Raw genomic sequence first — 24140 nt, forward strand, 5'->3', positions numbered from 1 at the left:
GAAATTTTGTACCCACAGAAAAGTTGCCTGATGATCAAAATTGAGTAGCAAGGAGTAGCTAGCATACATTTTTATTACTGAGAAAATGATGCCCATTCAGATTTGTTATTTCTAGCACATTTTTGGATAAATTCTTTGGAAAGAAAAGTGGGTAGGGCCAAAGGGGGACCTTTCCTTTGACTGTATCATTGAAATTATTATAACAAAAATGTATCCATGAGATTAGTTGCAAATTTTAAAATAAATAATCACTGCCTAAAAAACCCCCCAAAACCCGCCAAAACCAGGTGGGATTACATCAAAGTAAAAAGTTTCTGTACAGCAAGGGAAACCAACAACAAAATGAAAAGGTGACCTGTGGAATGGGAGAAAATATTTGCAAATCATATATCTGATAAAGAATTAATATCCAAAATATATAAAGGACTCATACAACTCAATAGAAAAACCCCCAAACAATCCAATTTAAAAATGGACGGAGGAACTGAATAGACATTTTCGCAAAGAAGATATCCAGATGGCGAAGAGGTACATGAAATATGCTCAGTAATACTAATTATCAGGAAAATGCAAATCAAAACCACAATGAGATACTGTCTCACACCTGTTAGAATGGCTATCATGAAAAAAGACAAGAGATAACAAATGTTAGTGAGGATGTGGAGAAAGGAGAACCCTTATTCATTGTTGATAGGAATGTAAACTGGTGCAGCTACTATGGAAAACAGTATGAAGGCTCCTCAAAAAATTAAAAATAGAACTACCATATGATCCAGCAATCCCACTTGTGGTTATATATCCAAAGGAAATGAAAACAGGAGTTTGAAGAGATATCTATACTCCCATGTTCACTGCAGCATTATTCACAACAGCCAAGTTATGGAACAACCTAAGAACCATCAATAGATGAATGGATAAAGAAGAAGTGGTAGATACATATAATGGAATATTATTCAGCTATGAGAAGGAAGGAAATCCTGCTATTTGTGACATCATGGATGGATGTTGAGGGCATTATGCTAAGTGAAATAAGCTAGACAGAGAAAGACAAAATGCTGCATTCACTTATGGGGAATCTAAAAAAAAATTTAAACTCATAGAAACAGACAATAGAAATTTTAACAGACACTCAGAGAGAGGTTCAAATACTGGTAATTATGACCACTGTATTTTTAAAATTTTCTTATTTTAATTTAGCTTTGTTGAGGTATAATTAACATATAAAATTGTAAGATATTTAAAGTGTATATCATGGTGATTTGATATAGGTACACATTGTTTAAGGATTCTCCCCATTTCAAGTGGCATGATATATTTAAAGTGATGAAAGGGAAGAACCTTCAACCAAGATTACTCTACCCGGCAAGGATCTCATTCAGATTCCACAGAGAAATCAAAAGCTTTACAGACAAACAAAAGCTAAGAGAATTCAGCACCACCAAACCAGCTCTACAACAAATGCTAAAGGAACTTCTCTAAGTGGGAAACACAAGAGACGAAAAGGACCTACAAAAACAAACCCATAAAAATTAAGAAAATGGTCATAGGAACATACATATTGATAATTACCTTAGATGCGAATGGATTAAATGCTCTAACTGAAAGACACAGGCTCACTGAATGGATACAAAAACAAGACCCATATATATGCTGTCTACAAGAGACCCACTTCAGACCTGGGGACACATACAGACTGAAAGTGGGGGGATGGAAAAAGATATTCCATGCAAATGGAAATCAAAAGAAAGCTGGAGTAGCAATACTCATATCAGGTAAAATAGACTTTAAAATAAAGAATGTCACAAGAAACAAGGAAGAAAAAAAAAAAGAAACAAGGAAGGACACTACATAATGATTAAGGGATCAATCCAAGAAGAAGATATAACAATTATAAATATATATGCACCCAACATAGTAGCACCTCAATACATAAAGCAAATGCTAACAGCTATAAAAGAGGAAATCGACAGTAACACAATAATAATGGGGGACTTTAACACCTCACTTACACCAATGGACAGATCACCCAAAATGAAAATAAATAAGGAAACAGAAGCTTTAAATGACACAATAGACCAGATAGATTTAATTGATATTTATAGGACATTCCATCCAAAAAAGCAGATTACACTTTCTTCTCAAGTGCACACGGAACATTCTCCAGGATAGATCACATCTTGGGTCACAAATCAAGCCTCAGTAAATTTAAGAAAATTTAAACCATATCAAGCATCTTTTCTGACCACAACACTATGAGATTAGAAATGAATTACAGGGAAAAAAAACATACAAAACACAAACATATGGAGGCTAAACAATACGTGACTAAATAACCAAGAGATCACATTAGAAATCAAAGAGGAAATCAAAAAATACCTAGAGACAAATGACAATGAAAACACAACTATCCAAAACCTATGGGATGCAGCAAAAGCAGTTATAAAAGGGAAGTTTATAGCTACACAAGCCTACCTCAAGAAACAAGAAAAATCTCAAATAAGCAATCTAACCTTACACTTAAAGGAACTAGAGAAAGAAGAACAAACAAAACCCAAAGTTAGCAGAAGGAAAGAAATCATAAAGATCAGAGCAGAAATAAATGAAATAGAAACAAAGAAAACAATAGCAAAGAGCAATAAAACTAAAAGCTTGTTCTTTGAGAAGATAAACAAAATTGATAAACCATTAGCCAGACTCATCAAGAAAAAGAGGGAGAGGACTCAAATCAATAAAATTGGAAATGAAAAAGAAGTTACAACAGACACCGCAGAAATACAAAGCATCCTAAGAGACTACTACAAGCAACTCTATGCCAATAAAATGACAACCTGGAAGAAATGGACAAATTCTTCAAAAGGTATAACCTTCCAAGACTGAACTAGGAAGAAATAGAAAATATGAACAGACCAATCACAAGTAATGAAATTGAAACTGTGATTAAAAATCTTCCAACAAACAAAAGTCCAGGACCAGATGGCTTCACAGGTGAATTCTATCAAACATTTAGAGAAGAGCTAACACCCATCCTTCTCAAACTCTTCCAAAAAATTGCAGAGGAAGGAACACTCCCAAACTCATTCTATGAGGCCACCATCACCTACAAAAAAGAAAATTACAGACCAATATCACTGATGAATATAGATGCAAAAATCCTCAACAAAATACTAGCAAACAAAATCCAACAACATATTAAAAGGATCATACACCATGATCAAGTGGGATTTATCCCAGGGATGCAACGATTCTTCAATATATGCAAATCAATCACTGTGGTACACTATATTAACAAACTGAAGAATAAAAACCATACGATCATCTCAATAGATGCAGAAAAAGCTTTTGACAAAATTCAACACCCATTTATGATAAAATCTCTCCAGAAAGTGGGCAGAGAGGGATCCTACCTCAACATAATAAAGGCCATATCTGACAAACCCACAGCAAACATCATTCTCAATGGTGAAAAACTGAAAGCATTTCCTCTAAGATCAGGAACAAAACAAGGATGTCCACTCTCACCACTATTATTCAACATAGTTTTGGAAGTCCTAGCCATGGCAATCACAGAAGGAAAAGAAATAAAAGGAATACTAATTGGAAAAGAAGTAAAACTGTCACTGTTTGCAGATGACATGATACTATACATAGAGAATCCTGAAGATGATACCGGAAAACTACTAGAGCTAATCAATGAATTTGGTAAAGTTGCAGGATGCAAAATTAATGCACAGAAATCTCTTCCATTACTATACATTAATGAGGAAAAATCTGAAAGAGAAATGAAGGAAACACTCCCATTTACCATTGCAACAAAAAGAATAAAATACCTGGGAATTAACCTACTTAGGGAGACAAAAGACCTGTATGCAGAAAACTATAAGACACTGATGAAAGAAATTAAAGATGATACAAACAGATGGAAAGATATACCATATTCTTGGATTGGAAGAATCAGTGTTGTGAAAATGACTATACTACCCAAAGGAATCTACAGATTCAATGCAATCCCTATCAAATTACCAATGGCATTTTTTACAGAACTAGAACAAAAAATCTTAAAATTTGTATGGAGACACAAAAGACACCGAATAGCCAAAATAGTCTTGAGGGAAAAAAATGGAGCTGGAGGAATCAGGCTCCCTGACTTCAGACAATACTACAAAGCTACAGTACTCAAGATAATATGGTACTGGTACAAAAACAGAAATATAGATCAATGAAACAGGATAGAAAGCCCAGAGATAAACCCATGCACCTATGGTCCACTAATCTATGACAAAAGAGGCAAGGATATACAATGGAGAAAAGACAGTCCCTTCAATAAGTGGTGCTGGGAAAACTGGACAGTTACATGTAAAAGAATGAAATTAGAACCCTCCCTAACACCATACACAAAACTAAACTCAAAATGGATTCGAGACCTAAATGTAAGACTGGACACTATAAAACTCTTAGAGGAAAACATAGGAAGAACACTCTTTGACATAAATCCCAGCAAGATCTTTTTTGATCCACCTCCTAGAGTAATGGAAATAAAAACAAAAATAAACCAATGGGACCTAATGAAACTTAAAAGCTTTTGCACAGCAAAGGAAACTACAAACAAGACGAAAAGACAACCCTCAGAATGGGAGAAAATATTTGCAAACAAATCAGCAGACAAAGGATTAGTCTCCAAAATATATAAACAGCTCATGCAGCTCAATATTAAAAAAACAAACAACCCAATCCAAAAATGGGCCGAAGGCCTAAATAGACATTTCACCAAAGAAGACATACAGATGGCCAAGAAGCACCTGAAAAGCTGCTCAACATCAGTAATTATTAGAGAAATGCAAATGCAAAATGCAAATGAGGTATCACCTCACACCAGTTAGAATTGGCATCATCAGAAAATCTACAAGCAACAAATGCTGGCGAGGGTGTGGAGAAAGGGGAACCCTCTTGTACTGTTGCTGGGAATGTATATTGATACAGCCACTATGGATAACAGTATGGAGGTTCCTTAAAAAACTAAAAATAAAATTACTATATGACCCAGCAATCCCACTACTGGGCATATACCAAGAGAAAACCATAATTCAAAAAGACGTGCACCCCAATGTTCATTGCAGCACTAATTACAATAGCCAGGTCATGGAAGCAACCTAAACGCCCAGCGACAGATGAATGGATGAAGAAGATGTGGCACATAAATACAATGGAATATTACTCAGCCATAAAAAGGAACGAAATTGGGTCATTTGTAGAGACATGGATGGATCTAGAGACTGTCATACAGAGTGAAGTAAGTCTGAAAGAGAAAAGCAAATATCATACATTAACGCATGTATGTGGAACCTAGAAAAATGGTACAGATGAACCAGTTTGCAGGGCAGAAATAGAGACACAGATGAAGAGAACAAACGTATGGACACCAAGGGGGGAAAGTGACAGGGGGGTGGTGGTGGTATGATGAATTGGGAGGTTGGGATTGACATATATACACTAATATGTATAAAATGGATAACTAATAATAACCTGCTGTATAAAAAAATAAAATAAAATTCAAAAATTAAAAAAAAATGGGTTTCCCCCCCCCATTTCAAACACATCCATCAACTCACATATTTATCTCTTTTTTTTGGTGAGGACATCTAAGTTCTACTCTCTTAACAAATTTTAATCATACAGTACAGTGCTTTCAACTACATGTTTTACATTAGATCTTCAGGTCTTATTCATTTCATAGTTGAAAATTTGTACCCTTTTACCAACCTCTCCCTATTTCCTCTATCCACAGCCCCTAGCAGTTACTTTTCTACTAAAATCTTAGGACTTTTTTTTTTTTTCCTAAAATTCTAAACTATGGGGATCATGGTGATGTTTGACCAGGGCTCCCTGACCTATACAGGCCTCTGCTATGGGGGTGATGGCCAGTCCTGGTGTCTGAGTGATTCCCTGGGCCCAGCAAAAGGACCGCATTTCCCGAGCCCTGAAGACAAGGGCTAACATCCCAAAATATGGACTCGTTTTCCACTCTACCTTCATTGGTTGAGCAGCTGCTAAGAACAAAGGCTGCATCTCCTGACACCTGGCAAACAAATGCAGTTTTGCCTCATGAATTGATTGCTTCTCTGAGGTACCCACCAGTGTGTTTGGGGAGAAGCTTCTAGAACAAGTTGAGGAGCAGCCGTCCTTCTGTGAGACTGGATAGATTCCACAAAATAATCTGGATGTCATGAAGGAGGTAATGGTTCAGAGGAAGTGGCTGCTGAGTTTACTAGGAAGCTGGAGAAACAGGAGAAGTAATGCTTGAAGAAAGAAAAGAAATGGCTGGCTGCAATTTCCCTGGCATCTTCAGAAAACAGTAGTAGTACTCTAGAGGGGTGTTGAGGAGATAAGTGAAAGTCCTAAAAAGAAGCAAAAGCAAAAGCCCGAGGAGACTCCTTAGGAGAATGGAATAGAAGACCTATCCATCTCCTTCTCCAAACCCAAGAAAAAGAAATCTTTTTCCAAGGAGGAGCTGGTTAGTAGTGATCTTGAAGAGATAGCTGGCAGTGGAAGCCTTCCCAAGAGGAAGAAATCTTTGCCCAAAGAGGAGCCAGTTAATGACCCTGAAGAGTCAGGAAACAAGAGTGTCCCCAAGAAAAAGAGGAAATTCTCTTCCAAGGAGGAGCCACGCAGCAGTGGACCTGAAGAGGCCGCTGCCAGCAAGAGCAGCAGCTCCAAGGAAAAGAAAAAGCTCCGAAAGCTGTCCCAGGAAAATGAGAATGGACATTTCCCTAGTGGGGCATAACTTGCAGAGATATTTCTCAATCCATCCCCTATAGTCCAATAAAAGTAAAAACATTTTCAAAAAAAAAATCCTAAGACTAGATACTGAGACAAAAAGCTTTTGATACACATTATAAACTGTTTTATGTCAGGGAGATGGGCCAAATATATCCTTTTCTCAGTTATGTGTAATATCTGTGCCTACATCATGTATTATCATTTGTTAAAAATTTCAAAATCTCCACTTAATGGGCAAAAGTGGTCTGTTAAATTTTCATAATTTAAAATAGTAGCAAAAAATATTTATTGGGCACTTGCCAGGTGCTACCACCTAAGACTGTGCTAAGGATTTAACCTTAACTTTCTCATTTAATTCTCAAAGCAACCCTGTAAATCAGGTCATTATTTTCATTTCAGGCACAAGAAAATTTAGGCTTGGCAAGATTAAGCAATTTGCCCCAGGTTGTGTCCTGTGAATGATTATTTTAACCTTGTTAATTTACTTAATGGGACAAATACTTTAATTTTTTATGATGTTAAACGTTTTGATCTTTTTTGTTTTGGCTTCTGATCTTTGTATCATTCTAATGAAGACCTTTCCTATACTACGATTCTAAAATATTTTCATATGTTTTCTTAACTTTTCTGGAATTTAGTTTTAAGTATCATATATAGTAGGGCTCTAATTTAATTTTTTTCCCAAGTGTATACCCTGTTGTCCAAGCACCATTTGTGAATATTCTTTTTATAATTTGAAATGCTAATTTTCTTATATGCTGAATTCCCATATAATCTGTAATTTGCTCTTAGACTCTATTCCTTTCCCTTGATTTATTTGTCCATAAATAGTGTATCTATAAAGAATGCCAATACTGTATTTAACAAATTTAATGTATAGTATGTTTTGATATGTGAGAGGAGTAATCATTCTTTATTGATCTTGTTTTTAAATATTTATAGGTTATTGTTGCTTTTTTTACACTTTCCTTTCAGGTTTGAAAAATAGTTTATTGAGTTCCATGAAAAAATCACGCTGGAATTTTGTCTGGCATTGCATCAAATCTATAGATTATTTTAGTGCATAACTGACATGTTTATATATTAATTCTTCCCATCCAGGAATATAATATGTCTTACTATTTATTTAGCTGTCCTTTTATGTCTTTTAGTAAAAATATTACTTTTTATCTATATTAGTTGTTTATTTATTTGTTATTTCTTCCCTGCGTCTTTCCTTCCTTCTTTCCTTTCACTTATGTGCCAAGTATGGTGGTAAACAATATGGTGCTAAGTATAGAAGTCTATGGCTTCGTTAAGTTTGGAAAGGGAAATACACAGTCGGTAGATAATCATAGAAATAGGTATAAAATCACAAGTACTATGAAGGAAAAGATGCCATGATAACAAGGGTATATTTTAGGTGTATATTGCCTAATTTGGCCTTCCTAAGGAAGTTAAGATCTGAAAGTTGAGTTAGAGTCAGTGTGTTAGGAACTTAATTGTTTTGGTTGCTATTGTGAATGGCATCTTTGTAACAACATTAAATTTTTTTTTTGGAGGAAGTCTGGGAATATAATGTTATGTTGATAGTTATTTTTCTTGCTACACAAAAGATAATATTCTGCTCTATTCTAGCTTCCACTGGTGTTAAGAAGTCAACTTTTAGTCTAGCTGTTATTCTTTTGCTAGTTAATCTGTCTTTTCTCTATTGCTTTTAAGAAATTCTCTTTGCCTTTGGTGTTCTGCAGTTTCTCTGTTGTGTATCTAAGGGAGGATTTATTTTTACTTATCCTATTTGGAATTTATTTGGCGTAAACCTGGTCTTAGGATTAGTGCCTTTCAACAATTCTGGAAAATCTTCAGCTATTATTTCTTTGAATATTGCCTCTTTCATATTCTCTCCATTATCTCTTAATGAAAATCCAATTAGATACATGTTAGACCATCTTATGCTATTGTTCAAGTCTCTTAACTGCACTTGTATTTTCTGTCTCTGTGTTTCTTACTAATGCATTCTAGATTATTTCTTAGATGTATTTTCCTGTTTCCTAAATCACTGCTATTCGGAGACTAATTTCTATTGAAACTACTCTTGGAGTTTTATTAACTTTGTTAAGTCTAGTTATTATATTTATTATTTCTCAAAGTTTATTTGGTCCTTCTAAAAATCTGCCTGGTGATTGATAAAATCTTTTATTCATATTTTTAATACCTGTTTTTATTTCCTTAAACATAAAATGTAGTACTTTTATTCTCTGTTGATAATTTCAGTAAATGAAGTCTTTGCATTTCCGATTGTGCTATTATTTTTGCTGTCTCTTGCTCATATTGTCTCCAATTCCTTGTATATTGTGATTTTTGCCTGTGAGGCCATATTCTTGGAACTTTATCCATGGGAATGATTGGTGTGTCCCTTCAAATATTTGAGTTGTCTTTTGTCAGGGATTTGGTGGTACTTCTAACCCATGATCACTTTTACTAACTTCACAGATTGAGGCTTCTTGGGCAAGTCAATAGAGTGAATTTGGTCTGAAAACCCACATTAAGATCAGCTTGGGGGTTGTGAATTCTTAGGAGAGATGTTTTTCCTTTATCTCCTTCCAAGTTTTGAGATATGCACTTTATTTTGCTTTCTCTTGGGCTTGGGTGGGGGTGGGGGGAATGCTAGTTTGAAGTTCTCCTTACACTTAAGGTAGAGCCCTTTGTGGTCTTAGCTTTGTACCGGGGGGAGAAAGATAATGTACAGGATCAATTGGATTTCCCACCTAGAGTGGGCTCCAAGGTTTTTCTCCTTTACTACATGTCATTTTGAGACTATGAAAACTGATGCTGAGGGTATATGATTTAAGAGATTGTCCCAGGGGTTCTGTTTACCTTTGTGGGTTCTCACGTGCACTTAGTGTTTGGCTTCTGAATTTTATTTACCTTTTTTTAAGGGGGGCGGCAGCATATTGATGTACTCAAAAATGCTGCTTTTAACAAACATTTTATTCAGTAATTTTAGTGGGAGAATCAGGGTTTTATCTGCTGTTCTCCTCATCTACTTAGTTTATAATTTGTTTAGTTTTATTTACCTTTGCAAGCAATCCTTTTGGAAATAAGACAAGAATAAATAAATTAGAGGAAAGAATTTACCAAGCAGCTGTATCAAGTTTTGTCTGCCAAAGTGAAATATTTAACATTTTCTATTTAAATCTGATGTTATTTATAAGCATACCAAGTGCATTTGTGATGTTAGGCCATGTTAAATTTGAAATCAGAAAGGAATTTAGAGATTATGTCATTAGAGTATCTACTTTATGCATAGTTTTCAGTTGGAGAAGCAGAATGAAGATTAGAAGATGTATGGGGTTGAATTCTGCCTCTGCTACTCACCAGCTGTGTGTCCTTAACAAACATCGAACTTTCCTGAGCCTTAGGTCTCTCTATAGTCAAATGAGAGCAATAGTTCTTGATCTTCCCAAGTTATAGAATAGTTGATAGAGTTGGATGTGTTAATAATATATGGGCCAGTGCTTGTAACCTGCTATTATTGTTAATTTTGAAGACTTTAATTTGCTTCTTTTAATCTCATGAGATTTCTGTGAGAGAAGGCCGTTAATGCATTTATAGATTGCTACCTTTGTTCTACGTAACCTCTTGAAACCCACCTCATTTCTTTAGCCTTCTTTAATTTCCTCTCTGTATGACATTCTAGCTCAGTTAAGCTTTAGAGCATAGAGCAGACACCAAGAAATTTGAAAGCTGGTTTAGAAAGATTTATTGAAATGTACACGGAGTATTACCTAGTTATAAATGTCTTTCACATTTGTATCAGATGGAGCTATATTCCAGTGTTTTAGGATATAAAGTAAAACTAGTCTTTGATAGAGAATAGTAAAAGCCCATGCGATATCCAGTCAGTATTGGAAAGATTTTTGAAGTCAGTTGCCTTTTGATAGGATTAGATTCTTTGTCTACTTGTCAGCAGGGGGAGCCTTTGCCTCACTTTTTGATTCCAGAAGTCTGACAGTGGTGAGTTTGTAAAGAGCCAGCATATTATGGAAAATGCTTGTTTCCTCACCTAACCTAGGCCTGAATAGGTTTTGGAACCAGTTTTTCCTTTCTTCTTCTAATGGGAAAACTTTTTGTGCTTGTTTTCTGAGTTTTTTTAATACTAGTGGTATTTAAGTGCTGGTGCGGGGGTTCTTTAAAAGTGGTTCATGCTAGGATAAACTAGTGGTTTGCAAATGCTATGCCCCGTTAAAGTTTTAAATGGTCTTAAGGTAATGAAAAAAAATTAGCTAATGAAGTAAATTTTTCGTAAAGCTAAAATTTGTTCAGTTAAAGAGCTATATTGAGGACTAACATTTTCTACTTCCTACTTATTTGTTTTACATTGTCTTTGTAGAAAATGTTGGTGATGATAGTCTTTATTTTTTTTTAAATATCCTTATTGGGCAGTTTACAAGGTTGACAACCTATGATGTTCCCCAATAGTTTCTGAAATTTTATAGATCAGTGAAATTCAATAGCCAAGTACTTTAGCAAATAAAGATTGGAACTTCTGAACTGAACCATTTCCAACTTCCTGGTCACCTTTTTTCCTAACTTTTCCCTGAGATGTTTACTTCCCTTTTACGCCTAAGGAGTGAGACTTAATGACTAAACTACTGTATCTGATGTTCAAGATATAAGTGTAGGTACTAGGGAAAGTTGATTTGATTATTTAAGTGTGCTGTATTTGGAATTAAGATTGGCATGCATTCCTACCATGTTCCAGGTCCTGAACTGGATAGTTTGCATATGTTCCGTATCTTTACAGCAATCCAGTGGGGTATAGAGATTGTGATACGGTTTATTTTGCATGTGAAGAAACAGAGTGAATGAAATTAAACAAAATAGCCAAGTCATGTATCTAGAATGTGTCAGAGCAGGATTAAAACATTACCAGGTTGTCTTTTTGATTCAAAATCATTGCTCTTTCCACTACATATTAATACTTTATGCTACATTTGATACTTTTCCCATCTTTGCTCAATTTATTCTTTTATAATATACCATCCTGCTCTAAGAACAAGGAATAGCCAGAAAGTATCCTATTCAGTACCCTTTTGAGGGGTTCTTTTCCTGCTGGTAGTAATCCCTTGTTTCATATTACCCAGAGAAAGACTTTGTACCCAGGGCTCTAATAATTACTAAAGCTTTAAGGCTTAATCTGTGTATGTTTTTGCAGTTAGAGTTTTATGAAATACTGATGGATTTAAAGATCATTCTCTTTCTTTGTTATCCTCTTTGGGCTGCCACAATTTATTCTTTATGGTTAAGTGATTTCCCTTCTCATTTATATATTTTCCTTTTGCCATTCTTTCCCACCCCACCTTTATTTCTTGTGTCTTTCTATTAGGCTTTGTCTTTCTTAAGAGCAGAGTATTTCCTAGTGTATCTAATGTTGCACATACAATGAATACTTTGTCTTTTGACATAGTACTAAGCCCTGAAATAATTTAGAATTTCAGCTTCTTAAGTGTCACATATTAAAACTAATTGTTTTAAGGCCTTTTCCATACCACTTTTACTTCGCTGCTATTCATTCATTCATTGAATGATTATTTATTGATCTCTACTATATACTAGGGACTATTTGGGGTGGGAAGTTGTGGTGAATAAAGCATAATGCCAAATCTCAAGGGGTTTTCATGTGACTGTGGTAATGTTATCAAATATCTTGGCCCACTTGATGATCATTGGCATCCTGATACCTAGTACTACAGTTTGACATGGTTTTCTACTTCCATGTGAGTTCAGTTGACTTGAACAGATATTTTTGGAGCACTGACATGTAAGGGACTATACTCAATGCTGTGAGCCAGACCATGAAAACAAAATCGACTTACCTTCAAGGATTTTATGCTTCATTTATGGGAGTTGAGGAGGGGAGAGATATATGCCAAATTTAGCTGTATCACCAGGAAAAATATTGTCAGTACTAATAGGCAGTGATGCAGAATGTACTAAGAAAGAATAGAGGAAGAGTGTGCTTTTTATGCCTAAAGGGGATTGGAGAAAGCTTCAAAATGGTTGGGTGCTGGGGATGGAGGATATGTAGAGGGATTTTATGAGGTTAAGGTGAGGGAAGGATATCTGAGGTGAATTGAACTAGAGTAACAAATGCATAAGGGTATTTAGGGCAAGCTTATGTTACCTGAAGTATTTGGTGGTTGGGACTGGATGAGAAGGAGTAGTCAAAGTTCATTTAGCGGATACACTGAAGAGTTCTTTGGATATCCTGCTTATTAATTTCTACTTATTTCTGGAGACACTGGCGTACCTTTGAAGTTTTTGAGTGGGTTGATAATGTGATTCCATCTGTATATTAAGATGATTACTTTGGTATATTTGTTTTCATGACTTTTATTCAAGATATGGTATCTTAACTGCTTCTTTTAGAAGAATCCAAGGACATTTAACAGACCAAACAATGGTTAAGCGGCACATCAAACTTTGAGATAAGAATTGACAGTTCAGGAAACTTAAAGTCATTGTTGTCATTATCCCAAGTTCATTTTGATTTACCTTTTAAAATTGTATAAGTTTAGATGAAGTTGAACCTCAGCTGAGAATTTCCTGGCTTTAGTTATTTTTTTCACAACCTAATTTAATTGGTTGTAGTGAATTCAGTGTAGACTGTAGTTTTTTCTTATTCCTTTTTTTTTTTTCCCCCCGGTACGTGGGCCTCTCCCGTTGCAGAGCACAGGCTCCAGACGTGCAGGCTCCGGACTCGCAGGCCCAGCGGCCCTGGCTCACGGGCCCAGCCGCTCCGCGGCATTTGGGATCCTCCTGGACCGGGGCACGAACCCGTGTCCCCTGCATTGGCAGGCGGACTCTCAACCACTGTGCCACCAGGGAAAACCTGCTTCTTTTGATACAATGACGATTTTAGGATTGAGAGTTAACAATATATAAAAAGCAAATATTTAGCTTTTGGTGTTATTGCTTTATTGGACTGTTAATATTGCAAATGAAGGATGTTTGTACAAAATGAAGAGGTATTTACATTTTCTTTCTTTTTTAAATTATTTTTTGGGGAGAGTTTTCTGGATTTCTTATCATGGCTGGTTATTACCTTGAGAAGTTTACCTCACTTTGAAACCAGTTATTTAAAAAAATATATCTCCGACATTATACTCACCCTTTAAGAATTTTCCTTTTGGATGAGAGAGAAGAAAGGAATACTAATAAATAATGGGCTCTGCTGTATGATATCATCTATCTTGTCTTTCGTATGTCACTCAGGGTCATCCTGCAAAAAACGTCAATAAAAGAGAGTCAGGGTGGGGGGTAGGGGAAGAAAATGGGTATGTGTGTGTTGGGGGAGGGTACAGAGGCAGAGACAGCTCATTCCCAAATAGAGCTTTCTGACACACCCATAATGTACTTCTTTAGGGATTTCTTCAATAGTTATCATGTTAGAGAAATTGCTGTTTTGAGGAAAGTATACTTAAAATGGACAGAAAATCGTCTTGCATAGACAGCAGTTCACACAGACCTAGGTTTTGAGAGATTTTCCATAGTTCTTGAAGTCTTAAAAATCCTTTGCTTTGGCAAAAAGTGTGAATTTCTGATTTGGTGTGTGCTCCTTCCCACATTAAATTTTATCCTTTTTGGTCTGAAGGATTTTTTTTCCTCTCAATTTTAAGTTTTTCACATAATTTGGTCTGTAAGGAAAGAGATAATCCAGTAATCTCAAACACTTACCATTTATTGAATGCTTATTAGGTGCCAGCCAATATGCATTTTTATTGTATTTTATCCTTACAGTAGCATCATTACAATCTTCTCCTCATACAACTGCTGTACAGATGAGGAAATTTGATAGAGCTTTCAGGGCTAAAATAAGGTTGCAGCAAATGTGGACTTAAGTTGTGGCTTTGCCATCAGTTCTGATGAGCATGCCTGCCGTCTTCATCAGCAGTATCTCCCTCCACTCAACGCCCTCCCTCAGAGTTTACTGCTCTTATTCCTCTTCAAACAGAGCTTTCTTATAATCCTATAATCCAGGTCTCTGAATGGTGGGCTTTCTGCTTTTGCTTCTCTGAACGTTTGGCAAACTCTTTCTCAGCCTGCAAAACCCAAGTGTTATTTCTGTTCTGAAGCTTTTCTTCATCCTTCGAGATACGATTAATCACGCTTCCATAGCCTTTGTACGCCTCTGTTCTTACATTGTTATAACTCCCATATTCACTGAACTTTCTGAGGGTAGCGACCGTCTCTCCTAGCATATACTAGGTACAGCAAATGTTTGTGGAATTTGTTGAATGAATGTGAATTCTGGAGAATGTTATCAAATCTTTCATGATCATTACATCTGACAAAGTAATTCACCCAGTATTTTGTGGATGCAAGTGATAATATAATGTTTAGGGCCTTCTTTTAAACTCTAGCATTGCATTAATATTGAATCTATCACATGTAATGCTAATTTAATGAATGGTTGTAATTTCTGTATAATATGTTATTAACCTTGTTAACAGTTTAGGGGGGAAAATAGTGATAAATAGCTTAGTGGAACACACACTAGTGGTCTTTGTGAGGCTATTAAAATTCCTATTAAAATGAGAACATTAAAATGTCAAAAGTCAAGTTCATAGGAAGAGTTAGTATGTAGACCCAATTTTTATTTTCCTCAGTCTTAATTAGTCTCATGAATTATTTATTGGCATAACACTTGAATAATAGTTGAGAATTTGTGTAATTTTTCTGTGTTACATATTTAAAAACATTAGCCATTTAGCTCAACACATGTATCCTATTTGTTGATTTCCTCTGTTTTCTTAGGGCTTTAAATAAATGTTATTTATTTATTTATAACTAAGGTTTTAAACTTCGAATCTACTTGAATATTGCATTATTATTAGACACTAATTACTTTTCAAATGCTCAAATATGAAAGAATATGAGGGAGAGAGTAATAAGAAAGAAGCTAGCTATTCTTTTATTCAATTAATTACCAATTATTAATTTTTAAGCATAGCCAAATAGTAGCATGTATCTCAAAACAATGGTGATAGTTTTATTTCTATAATGATATGAGTGAAAAGGCACAAAATGATATTTAGTGGCAAGTTTACTATCCTGCAAGCTCTAGAAATCCATCTACCATTGTTTTTAAGGCAATATCTGTTGAAATCCTACTCTGAACGTTTTTGTGTCTCTGCTCATAGCAAACATGTTGTATCATTTTTGAGTTAAGTTTGCAATAAAGATTAATAAGTTAGTGTTTCAGTTTTTCTGTAACAACAACAACAAAACCTTTTTCTGTGCATGAAGTGCATGCATAAAACGAGCGGAAGTTCCACAGACTTTTGGACTCTTCTGTTCCTATGTATAAGTCTCTTGATGTTTCCTGTCTGCCTTTTTGACTACCTGTACAGCTGTTTTTCATGTGTTTTTCAGACTTGGAGAAAGACCAAGTATTTTTGACAGCTGTATGCTGAACTGCAGTGTATGCTTGGCCACAGGTCACGTTTGCATTTCTTCACTTGTATTTTTACTCAATGTGTAAAAGAAATACGAGCATAGAGAGATTCAGAAAACATGTAGCATGCTGAGTAATGGTAGTCTTCTTCTCCACTTACTCTGCTACATAGATTCCAGAGGAAGAAAAAGACAGCAGAGAAATGGAGGAAATGGTATTCAGAACTACCCTCCATGGGGCCCTTGTTGCTATAATAATGAATGATGGAAAATGCTCTGGGTTATGCATGGTGGAAAGAACTGAGCACAGGGACACACACACACACACACACACACACACACACACACACAGCTACAGACCATTTTAGTGAACAGACTATAATTGAGTAAAGAAAAGTGTTAATCTAGCAGTCAGTTCAACATGTAATTGATTACCAATTTATGCATCATGTTAAAGCTTTGTCTATATGATATGTTAACACCAGGAAATGAGACACACTTCTTAATAAATATTCATCTCATGAGGCTGCCATAATGGAACTTTCCTGCCTCCACCCACCCATCCCCACAGGCACAAAATTTTTTCATTGCCTTTGAAAATGAAAAATACTGATTTCCAAAGTTCTTTCAAAATGATTTTGGTAGGTCCTTTGTCAGTTTGTTCCTAGATCTTTCAAATAGTATTTCAAATCACAATGCTTATTTTTCTGTCATCATGGTTATGATTAATGAGATAAACATCCAGATTTTAAATTCTGATGAAATCTCCACCCTTCCTAGTTATTTCAACTTTAAAAGATATTTTTTTCCCTGTATTATTTAGACATAATTTTTGAGGGAACATCACTTAGCTATTGTCATCTTTTCAATCTGTTGCTTTTACATTTCATACCCTGTTGGTAGAACTTGATCCATTGCATTGGATCAAATCTAATTGCCTCTGTATCTTTTTCTAATATGTTCTTTTTCTCTCGCAGAAATTTCCTCTGCTTTTACCTTTGATCTCTTTTCATTCTACTTATCCTTCTCAGTCTAGGTATCCTTCTCAACTGAGAGGTAGGATACATCCTACCTCTACCATGAAACCTTTCCCAGGAAGTTCACTGTAATGAGGCTCTTTGATTTTCTATAGTGCTTAGTCGTTTCACATCATTTAGATTTTATGTGTTAACTTACGTTATTTTAAAAAAATGGATCCAGTGCAGTAATATGGAGTCAGATTCTGACTTGAGTACTAGCTGTCATTTTTTAATTCTTTGACATTAGACAAATTATTTAAGCTCTGTGGGTTTCAGTCTTCTCGTGTAAAATGGGACTATTGTTATTAAAGATTATAGCTATATGCTACATAAGTGTTTAGCACAAAGGCGGGAATATAACAGGTGCTCAGTCAGTGGCAGTAGTAGTTATTTACTGTTGTTCTATATTTCTTACAGCTCCTAATATAATACTGAGCATGTGGTAAAGACTCTTTGAGTGTATGGTTCATGGCTAGGTCATTTAAATAGCTCCTGAAATCCCATCGCTTTTATGAAGTCTTCCTGTTGGCTCTGTTCTATTAGAACTACAAAACTTTCATGGCTTCTCTGGACTGTTCTTTCTGTTCTCATTATCAGTAAGGGGAGCCTTTGGTATGTATTCTGAAGTGGCTTCCAATACAGTGATTTGAAGGATTTATTTATTTATTTTTGAGTAATGTTTTGGATTGATCCCTACATTTTTCTAATCGTCAGTGGCTAGGATTGTAATAAATAAAGCATTTTTCATGTACTTAAAATGCAGTATGTGAATTGCATATAATAAAGTCTCAGCCAATCTGAGCTGCAGATGAATAAAGTATTTTGCCTAGCTTACTTCAGCTCAACAGACATTTATTAATGTGTCTCCTATGCGCCAGGCATTTTCTAATTGTTGGATTTACAAAGATGAATAAGATATACCTTCTTGCCATTGAGTTTAAGCTAGGGATAATGAGAGACACAAAAACAGATAATTTCAATCAGTGATTAGTTGTAAGATGAAGGTAAGGATGGGGCTCTGTGGGATCACAGATGGAGGGTAATTGAAGAGAAAGAGAAGATTTCTGGGAAGACATGAGCTTCAGTCTGTGATGTCTCTCAGAGGACAAATGGGTTGATGCACTTGATTCGGGGACAGAGAGCCAACTCAGCTTCGATATTTATGAGAATTTATTGCCTATAAAGTCCATGGATAGGTTTGGCTCCAAGTGCGGCTTGATGCACTGGCTTAAACAGTGTCTTCCATGGCCCTTTCTTAACTACACCCTTGTAAAAGCCTAATGGCTTCTGTGATTCCAGACCTTATCTTCCTCACATATTACTCCCCAGGGGGAAGAGTAAGTTTTTCTTTAGTTTCAGCTCAGTTTAGGGATTTAGTTTCTTTCATTGGCTGTAAATTATAACCATCCCTTAACTAATCACTGTGACTAGTGGGATACTAATTAGTTTATGTAAGTCAGGGCCTACCTACTCTCAAGCTTAGAATGAAGTCAGTCTCATTCAAGCCTCATGGCTAAAGATGGGAGGAGAGGGCAATGGATGACCAGGAGGCATCCAGCAAATGTTCACTATCCCAGGGGAAGAAAAGTGTAAGAAGTTTTTTGGAAAGGAAATAACATAAACAAAAGCAAGGAAGTATGCACCATTACAATGTATGTGGGAAACAGCAAGTAGTTAAATATTAATACAACATTTAGTATGAGACTTAGAAAATAATTATAAAATAATAATGCGATGCAGTATTTAACACCTGCTGGATCTAGTTTCCGTACATTACTTAATTTAATTCTCACAACAGCTAAGTTAGGTACACCATCTTGCAGATAAGGAAACTTGAGCCCAAATTCACAGCTAATAATTGGTTGAACTAGACTCAAACTCAGATTATCTGACTCTAGAGGCAGCCCATGTGGGGTTATATCTCCCCTATATTGCTAGAGTTTCAGGAAATAAGACTTCATATATCATGCTAAGGAGCCAAGTGTTCTCTGGGGCTCAAGTTTTCTTCAAGCTCTAGCTCTTTGTCATACCATGCAAAAGCAGTAGTTCTCAAACTTTAGCATGCATCCAATAGCCTCTAGGGCTTGTTAAAACCTAGACTTGGGCCCTATCATCATAGTTTCTGATTCCATAGGTATAGAGTGGGACCCTAGGATTTTCATTTCTAAGAATTTCCTAGACAATGCTGATGCTGGTGGTCTGGGAACCACACTTTGAGGACAACTTCTTTAAGGTCTTTGGGAGACTGGAAGATTTGTGGTTCAGAGACATTCAACATATTGAAATGAACTCAAATGTTACTGTACTTCTGCTTGGAAGTATACATGCCTTGACCTCACATTCTTTAATAATACAGAGAGTATATTTTGGTTACAGTAATATCCTCCCCCATAGGTCAAGGTCATTGCATGTGTTTCATTGATTGGATTTCTTCTGTCTCTGATTCTTAACTTATTAAGATTAGATTTATTGCTCTCCTCCTAAGTCCTGCTCAATTTACTAGTGCTCAGTTCCCTCCTTGGTGGTTAAAAAAGTGTATTTGTATACTAAAGGAATGTATTTGAACACTTTATTTTATTTGTTTACATTTTTATTGTGAAAAAATTTAAATATCAGAACAAGTAACATGAATGTCCATTTTTCCACCATTTAGAGTCAACAGTTGTAAATGTATATACATGTATACACACACTGTTTTTTTTTTTGGTGAACCATTTGAAAGTAAGTTACAGATCTTATGCCACTTCACTCATAGCTGTTGCAGAACATATTTCCTGATAAGAACATTCTCATATGTAATCACAATACCATAATTACACTTAAGAAAATTAAAAATAATTTCCTAATGTTATCTAGCATGCAGTCACATTCCAATTTCCCCAGTTGTCCCAATGTCTTCTATATCTGATTGTTTTTTGGTATCAGGATCCAATCAAGTGAAATTAAATTTTAAGAGTCAGTAAAGCTGGATGGATCTTTATGCTCAGATAAGTTCTGTGTTATTTAAGATATAAGTTTCATTGCTTTAATAAAGACCAAACTTAATTAAAGAAGATGTTTATTTCTGTCAGATTTAACCACCTGGAGATAAAGTGGTCCAGGACTGGTAGGCAGCTCTGTTGTTCTCAATATGTGGCTTCTATCTTTGAGGCCAAGATAGCTGTTCCAGCCCTACCATCATGCTGGGAAGAGGGGAAGGGAGTGCATACTCAGTCCTTTTAAGGGTAAGTCTGGGTGTTGCACATATCACCCTGCTCCCATCTCATTGGCGAGAAAGTACTCATATGATGTATCTGTCACAGAGGCCTGGAGATATAGGCTTTATTCTAACTGGATGGCCATGAGTCTAGTGATAATTCAAGTACCAAAAGAAAGAATGGCTCTTAGGGGGAGCCGTTAGCATCTCGGCCACAAGTTTGTTTTTGCAAATGACTGAACTATGCTAAACTGTATTAAATCCATTTAATAGCTACTAGTACATTATAATATGACATTTCTCTTTTTGACATATATAGGGCTAGTAATTGCTTCTAAGCTGAGCCCTGTTATTCTTTTTTGAATTATTTGATATACATTTTATAGATTTCCTGTTGTCTTCTTTTTTGTTGGGGCATAGCTGTCACTGCTCACAGCTATCAGTGTTTTCATACCTTTTCTAATTTGCTATTTTCTTTTCTCTGGGCTGGGGAAGCAGGTAATGATAACCATTATAATGATGCTATGATTTATTGTGTTTTATGTGTGCTACACAGTGTTAGAGACTATTAAATCTTATCTCTAACTTTGGAGCTCTTAGGCAAATATACTCATTTTATAAACAAGGAGGCTGAAGCTCCTGGAATATCAGTAACTTGTTTATGAGAACTGCAACTGTTCGAACCATAATTAAAATAAGAATCGATGCCCTGAGTGAGACCTGGGGATCCTACCTGTAAAAAGTTTGCATGATTTTCATTACAAAGACTTTGCAGCATCTATTTTGACTATTTAGAGGCATATTTATACTTTTTCATTTTTGCTTGGTACAGACAGGAGGATTGCTATATAGTTAAATTCTGGATAGATGAGGTACTCTTTGTCTGAATATATCTCTGTGAATACACTTGTACGCATGTATATACATACAACATCCATACAAACTCATATCTTGTTTTATGAAAACTTTAATAAGCATAGTAGATAAAGAATAGATTTAAAAAGCTTAAAACAATGACTGAAAAACCTACTATGCCTTATAAAAGAATTTGAGCTTTGAGGGGATACTCTTCAAAACAGCATTAACATGAACAATCCCTTTCTCTCTAGCGATCCCAGAGTGGTTCAGATGTGTATTTTGTGAATATATGCTAAGACAATATTCAACCTGAAACATCTCTGAGACTATTTAAAGTTGTTAAATGTATTGAATCAATTAAGATGGGATAGAGTATGTTGCAGTAATAAGCACCCCAAAGGTCTCAGTTTGTTTTCTTTTTAAAAAAACTCCTTTGGCAACATATTTTCATTTTTAAAAATTGCCCTTATATCCATACTCAGATACAATAATAAGACTACCATCCATTTCTATGCAAGTTAATTTCTTTTTGAGCAAAGTATTCTTTAAATTTCAAAATTTAGGGTTAACTGTATTGGCACTGATATCCAAGGTAAAATAAAATAGTTACTACACGACTTACTGTATATGGTAAGTATGGGTTAGAGATGACAAATTAATTAGAAGATTGACCTTTTGTTTATTCTCTTAATGAGTAGCTTAATTTTTCTTTGACATAGTTCTTCCCTATATAATAGATTATAGGATACACTAATCACACTAGCAGAACATGAAAAGTTATAGCCACTAGATCTTTCTCAGATTAGGGATACTATATTGTACCATAGAAATCATCATCATTATCATCATCTCAGTATATTTTAAGAACTGTGAATTTTGTAGTTAATGTTTACAGACTAATAGTAGAAGACACTTCAAAATCAATCGATAGTTTAGGGCAATCAGTGACTAGTGTTATTCGGTATTAGTCATTTTCTCTCCCAACAGTGCTCAACACTGTGATTTGTATAAAACTGGTGCTTAATACATGTCTATGGATTTGGTCTGCTGTGTTTGACTGATGTCTAAGTCATTTGAAAGTATGAGGCTGACATACTATGAAGAAGAGAAGGCATCGTGTAGAACCGTTTATATTTCTGATTTTGGAAAAAATGATATCTTGCAGAGTCATGATTGTTCTCAGGTATTCTCTTGAGCTACGGATTTTAGCTCAAATAAATGAAAATAAATGTATTTAAAACTATAGACATATTATGAATAATGAAAAAATTGGGAAACGTGTAGATAGTGATATACAATAATCTTATAGCTTCATCAGTTTGAGATTTAAAATTTAAACTGCCCATTTTGTCCCTTGCGGAAAAAGTTAACTGACATATTTGTGGTGAATAGTGATAAAATCATTACATTCATAAAAAGAATAAGTTACCTAATTTCCTCTAATTCTTCTTTAGGTCGCGATTTAATTTGTATCCAGTCTATGGATGGAATGCTGATGGTGTTTGAGCAGGAGAGCTATGCTTTTGGGAGATTTCTCCCTGGTTCTCTTTTACCTGGCCCTCTTGCTTACAGTTCCCGTACAGATTCCTTCATTACTGTTTCATCCTGCCGACAAGTGGAAAGTTACAAGTAAGTTTGGATCTTGAATCTTTGGAATCATGGTTTTTTATGTGTATGCTGCTGATAATTTCTTATCCACAAAGAGCTTGAATATTGCAAATGAAAAAGAAGTGGTTTCTCTGATAAAATGTAATTGTGGTGACTTAGAGGATATCATTTACATATCATAAAACATTTGAAAGGCAGTATAGTGCACAGATTGAGAGGAAGGATTTGGAGAGAGGCACACCTGGATTGGAGTCCTGATTTTGCTACTCACAGCTGTTTGATGGTCAGTGTCCTTATCCTGAATGTAAAGGAGGTAATAACATCTATTTCGACAAATTTGTTAAAAGAATTAAGTGTATGTCAAGTTACCACCCCATAGAAAATGCTCAATAATTATTGCGATTGTTCCTTGAATTATAAATAATAAAACACAGTCTGAGTGAAAAAAAGCTAGGTACAAATACATATATAGAATGATTTTATAACAAAAAAAATGTATATGACATAGGAAGAATACTGGCAAGAAATACAAGTGTGTTTATGAATGTTTTTAAAAGAACAGCTTACAGAAGTGAAGTATGAAAATGACCCTATGAAAACAGCTTATACTTTTTGCTAGAAATTCATATTGATTTTGGTGAATTGTGTTTCAGAGAGACCGTTTTCTTCTCTACCAGCTAAATTTCAATAAAAATTATGGTTTTGAGTTTTTGGAGGCTGTGTTTTTTATTGGAAGGGAGAATGGGAAAAGAAGTAGAAATCCATTCTGGGAAAAGAAATAGACTTGGAGAATCATAATATTTTAAGTAACTTTATTGTTGTTATCTTACTGATGGCAGCATTTAGAACTTTAAACATCTAAGCAACACTTCATTATAGCCTTCCAGTATTATTTTTGGCCACATGATTTTTCCCAAGGCAGGAAGAAAATATAAATTCATCAGGCAACAGATGTAAATTTTTGCCTTCAAGTTTTATTATTGTGTATATTGCAAGTTAATGTAGTTTTCTCTTAATAAGTGACAATCTACATTCTGAGAATTATTGTTGAGGCACTGAGGATTTAAAACTCTGAAAACAAGCAAATGTTTGTGACTAAGCAGAAGTTAACTGATGGAGGTAGGGTATCATTATGTCATATTCATCCTACAACTCCTATGGCGCTTGTCCAAAGGAGATGAGTGAGTTGTGGCATTGCTACTGCTAATAAATAAAATATCATAATTATTATGAGAAGCTGGGAAAAA

At 35.2% G+C, this 24140-nt stretch overlaps 1 protein-coding gene and 1 non-coding gene across 8 annotated transcripts in view; both read left to right on the forward strand.

The window, feature by feature from the left end:
- BBS9 (Bardet-Biedl syndrome 9) overlaps positions 1-24140 on the forward strand; it is a 439924-nt gene that overhangs the window by 75326 nt on the left and 340458 nt on the right. For all 7 annotated transcript variants that reach the window (XM_073809810.1, XM_073809813.1, XM_073809807.1 and 4 more), the window contains one exon: positions 22740-22914. In XM_073809810.1, coding sequence (XP_073665911.1) covers positions 22740-22914 — 175 coding nt within the window. The remainder of the gene's footprint in view (positions 1-22739; positions 22915-24140) is intronic.
- On the forward strand, positions 5853-5938 carry LOC117313660 (small nucleolar RNA SNORD86). The gene has a single exon (XR_004528248.1). It is a non-coding gene; the product is annotated as a small nucleolar RNA SNORD86 (small nucleolar RNA).

Source organism: Tursiops truncatus, chromosome 9 (assembly GCF_011762595.2).
Source record: "Tursiops truncatus isolate mTurTru1 chromosome 9, mTurTru1.mat.Y, whole genome shotgun sequence".
NCBI lineage: Eukaryota > Metazoa > Chordata > Mammalia > Artiodactyla > Delphinidae > Tursiops > Tursiops truncatus.